The 5,321-nt window shown below is 35.9% G+C and overlaps 1 protein-coding gene across 1 annotated transcript; it reads left to right on the forward strand.

Annotated features, from left to right (window-relative positions):
• Positions 1-2,344, forward strand: LOC126918397 (uncharacterized). Its single transcript, XM_050726266.1, has 4 exons — positions 1-830; positions 914-1,161; positions 1,269-1,395; positions 1,726-2,344. The coding sequence occupies exons 1-4, from the start codon at positions 482-484 to the stop codon at positions 1,737-1,739; spliced, it is 738 nt and encodes a 245-aa protein (XP_050582223.1). The 5' UTR covers positions 1-481; the 3' UTR covers positions 1,740-2,344.
• Positions 2,345-5,321: the final 2,977 nt, after the last annotated feature.

Genomic DNA, 5,321 nt, shown 5'->3' on the forward strand with positions numbered 1-5,321 from the left:
TATGGGGCGATAAAAGTGATCAAATTGTTTGATGGTTGATGAAAATGGAATTTAGTTGTATCGATAGTTGATTATAAAACATCGATGCCGATATCTGTTTATTTCTTTTTTGCGTTTCATCTTCTTCTTTATTAGGTATCTTTGTTAATAAAAGGAGAGCTTAAAAGTTTTAGTAGCAAAAATAGTGATTCTTATTGGTTACAAATATTAATTTTGTGTCAAGTCCTGATTCTTATTTGCTCGAAAATATGTTCTTTAATCATGTAAAAACGCAAGTGCAAAAAATAATCTTTATTCTAAAGAAAGGTAGTAACGTTTTAATGTGTGCTTTGTGAAATAAGACAAACCTTCCTAATTTGAGATTTAAATAAAAGAGATTGAGCGAGGGGAATTTAGCTTTGTCAAATCTAAGTTTTCAACTTTTGTGCTGTGTACAGTATAGACTGAAGTATTTTTCCTTCGTCATATAAGTACTAACAATATGATATTCTGTCTATATTTTTCTTTCCTATTCTTTTTATTCAGAATTTTTGCCAAATTATTTCAAATCAATAAATGTTATTATGAATTTTATCAAGATCATAATTGTTTGGAGTCGTGCGTGAAGAAATGCCAGACAGAACACGTGACAGGTTCATGTGAAAAGAAATGTGGTCACTGTTTGAAGAAAACAAAGCAAAAGCTTCAAATAATCACAGAATACGAAAACGAGTGCGTTTCTGGAAATTGCAACGAAACTAGTAAAAACACTGATCATCCAGGAAATACTAACTTCACCACAAATATCGAAATCCATAACGTTATTGGCAATGGAAGTGGAACGTGTTGTCGTGAGTAAACGATCGTTTTGTTAAACGTCTAAGTTTAAAGATGAAATTCTTATGTTATTACTATGAGTACTTTGTTTAATTAGCTACGTGTCGACCACCAGTTCCGTGTTATGAGTCCTCCCGCGGTTATGACCCCGCCCGCGGTTATGAGTCCTCCCGCGGTTATGAGCCCGCCCGCGGTTATGAGCCCCCGTGCCCTCCACACATATGTCCCCCGTATTGGAATCCTCCTCGACCTTATCCGCAGGTTATAGCACAGCCTTCTGTAGGATTAGTCTTTCTACTAACGTTTGGATGTCAATATACTAATCAATGGCCTTGCTCCGATCAAGTAAGCCTGGTTTAAATATCATAATTTTATACTCATGACGCATATTCTATCAGAGAAAATGTGTTAAAAATTCATTTTAACATTACTTTTATTTTCTTTTTTTACAGTATATAAGAAATCCAATAGGGCCAATTGATTGTTCGGGTTGTTTATATCCACAGACCCAGATTAGGTGCGACGCGACTTGTTATAATATAGCGATTAATAAGCAGTATGGCGGTGGTGGCATAAGTGGTGAGTTCGATAGATAACGCAATGTGTAATATTATCATTTTTGATAGGATATCAAACTATCAATTAACAAAAATATCGTTATAAATAGATTTTAAATTAATGTATGGCGTTTTTCTCTAACTTTCACTGTTCGGAAAAAAATGGAAAACGTTTTTGTAGCATTTAAATATTACAACTGTGAGAAAACGATAGATACGAAATGGACAGGAAAATCGCATTGTTAACAAAAAATTAACTTTTTAGATATTGTATAATATTAAAACTAGAAAGTTTATGAATTAATTTTTGGGGAACACGTATAGTGGTTGTAATAAATATTTTCATTTTCAGGTACCCTCGGATAATAAGCATAAAAAAGTCAATAGTATGTTATTACGGAACTGTAACAGCTATAAAAGTAGAAACATAGAAACCAAAATATAATACTTATAAATATATAATAAATATAAGTAAAATATAATTACATTAATTTATGGTTTCTATACTTTAATTTAGACATTACAATAAATAAAGAATTTCTTTGTTAAAACTGTCTGATTTAATTGAACCTACGAAAGGAGAATATCCTCGGATATGTGGTATACATAATAAAATTATGTGTTTAATCACACTATAGAAAAGAATCTTAATTCTTTATAAGAATTTATTAATATTTCTATAAAATTGTGTTCAGAAAATAGTTGATGTTAGGAGTTTAAAAAGTTCTACCCACACACATCACTTATCGTCATCGCTTGACGACATTCTGCGCCCATAGATGCAACCTGTTTAACACGAATGTAAATGATTGCATACCACAAAGGATGTGTAGAATACTCTAATCGTAAGTCCTAAATATGTACCTAGGCCAGCGGTTTTCAACCTGGGAGGTGCTTCTCCTAAAGGAAGCATCAAAATTTTTTAATAACATATTAATTTTCATACTATAATATCTACAAATAAATAAAACTTCATATCGTAACGCACGTATATGTTATAGGAAAACCTTGTTATTATTGTGTTAATTGTAATTTTCAGTTTTTTTTGTAATAAAGCTTTTACTATTTAAAACGTGTCTATATTATTATATTGTAGTATCGTGGACAAAAGGCCTAAGATATCGGCCGAATCGTAAACAATGTCGTAACGAGAGCCGCGGCATCGTTGGGTACATCAATGTGTCATCGGTCCTTTCAAGTGAACAGTTTCGTGGAGAAAACCAATTCGGCTTCCGCCACAAACACTCCACAATCCACGCAATAAACAAACTTATATCTGCTGGGCACTTAACGCAAATCAACGAGTAGCCGCCTGCCTAATAGACATCGAAAAAGCCTTCGACACAGTCTGGATCCCAGGGCTCATTTATAAAATGATTAAAAAGAACTTCCCCGAATACCTAGTCAAAATAGTATGGGACATGATAACAAACAAAACTTTCATAATGACCGACGGCTCGCACACTTCAAGCGAAGAATTCTCCATAGAGAACGGCCTGCAACAAGGAACAGTAAATTCCCCACTACTCTTCAGCATCTACAATAACGACTTACTAAACCTCTTTAACCTCAACACATCCACACATAAACGCTCCATAGCCTTCGCGGATGACCTAATCATCTACGTAACAGGCCGCAAAACCAAAACGATAAGAACAGAACTGCAAGAACTCTTTAACAAAATCAGCGATTACTATCATACATGGAAACTAAAAATTAACGCAAGCAAATGCGAAACCATACTATTCAGACCCATGACAAGCAAAATCGGCCCAGCAGAAAGGGAACAAGTCAGGAAATTCCACCTAAAAGAAAAAGCAAACGAAGAGAACCTCATACCACACAAAAATTGCGTAAAATACCTAGGAATAAACATAGATGAAAAACTAAATTACAAGCAACACATCGAAATCCAACTCTCCAAAGCCAGCAAAGCTTTTGAAATGCAAAAAGGCTGTTTTATTCCAGACTTCTCGATAGCAAAGTAAAAATCATGTGCTACCAATCGCTAATAAGACCCATTATAACCTACGGCTGTCCAATATGGTACAACATACCAGCGTCAATAATGGAAAAAATTCGCATATTTGAAAGAAAATGCATCAGAGCTTGCCTGAGCATTTACAGATCAGAACACAGCGGATACAGAAAATACGTAAAAAACAAAAAAATATACGACTTAGCCAACATCCACCGCATCGACTGCCACATCCTAAAACTAACGAGAAATCACTTCTCGCAAGCCGCGAAGATCAAAGAAAACAGCCTAATCTTCGGCTGCTTATACCCAAACGACGCATACTTCAAAAACACTCTGTTAACAGGCTACATCCCCCCCGAAGCCTTTCTATACCTAGACGAAAGAAACTATCTCCAAGACCAAAACAACATACCCATAATTTATCATATGCAAAGGAAAATAGGAATGAAATCTATTCAATACGAGGAAAACCTAGATGGCCGCACGGCAGACACTAGGTGGAGATACAACATGGCCCTCCCCCAAAAGGATACAGAAGACAAACACAGAAAAAACACAAAAAAATATTGGTGGATACGGAACCCATAACAAAAAACAACAAGATAAAGAACCACAAAACGGCAACGCCCACTGAATTAAGTGTAAATATGTAAATATATAAATAGATATACGAATACTATACTAATCCCACAGAACACCCCTCCCCTCCCCTCCCAGTCCATCCCCTCCCAACCCTCCCCTAATAGGCTAGCGAACTGTCCTGTTTTTGCGTCCAGGCTTTCAGGACATAAATTAGAACATCGCACATAAGCTCAGCGCAACAGCGGCTTAAATTTAACAAACTATAATAGGCGTAAAAAAAAAAAAAAAAAAAAAAAAAAAATGTAATAATGCATGGCTACGTCGTACCGTCGCGTATCGGTACTTTTGCCTGTACCACCCTACAATTAGAATTCAGCGTTTATTCTGGAAAAAAAATCATGTAAAAAAAATATGTAAAAAACCTGGAATTAATAAACAAAGATAAAAAAAAAAAAAAAAACAGTTTCGTGGAAAAGGCCTGCGTGACCCCGGCCACGGGCGTTTTCGGGACACGTGCGCGATAGGGCGGGAAAAGACAAAAGAGATGCTAAAGGCAGAGTTAGTTGAGACGCCGGCGAGAACGAATGCAAAAGGCGTACAGTATGAGTTGAGAAGCGAGAGCGTGCGAGTGCAGATGCCGAAGACGAGAGTTGTAGAGCTGCTTGCGTTGTAGAGAGATCGAGTTGTTAGAGTTATAGAGTTGCGAGAGTGATTTGAGCGGAATAAGACTTTTGTGTTTATCTCTGTTATTTTCATTTATCTTAATAAATAATATTAGGAGAATTTTACAAATCTAAATTATCCTAATCCTATCCTTTTTCCGATACTACAATATCTATTTAAAAAATAAAAGGTAGGAAGGCGTGGAAATAAGTTTTTTTTTCGGGGAGACGTAGTAGCATAAAGGTTGGAAACCGCTGACTTAGACGATTATACTTTTTAAATCTTTTAACGTTTGTACGGTTAACTTTCCTAATAACAAATTTAACTTCTCAAATTATATCCTCTTTGATATCTGTATATACAATGCAAAACAGGCAGATCTATTGAGTGAAAGATTAAGGAACTCAAAAGTCATTGTTGCACGAACTTATGATCAACCTAGGTAATTGTACTCTCAAATATCATTCGTGTAGCAAAGACTCGATAAAACCATCGTATTTTACGTGTTTTGCGAACCTCCTCAACGCCGTTTCCAAAATCAGAATGGGACACCTGTTGATTGAGCAGAACCTTTACTTGGGGAAATCTATCTGCAATGGACATCTTGGTCACGTGCCTGTGTAGGTGTCGATCAGTTTTTAGCCGAGACATGTCCCGTTTAAAAACCGAGGGCCGATACAAATGTCAACATCAGGTTTGCACTAGCGTCTTGCTTAACACTG

This window comes from Bombus affinis, chromosome 7 (genome assembly GCF_024516045.1).
Source record: "Bombus affinis isolate iyBomAffi1 chromosome 7, iyBomAffi1.2, whole genome shotgun sequence".
NCBI lineage: Eukaryota > Metazoa > Arthropoda > Insecta > Hymenoptera > Apidae > Bombus > Bombus affinis.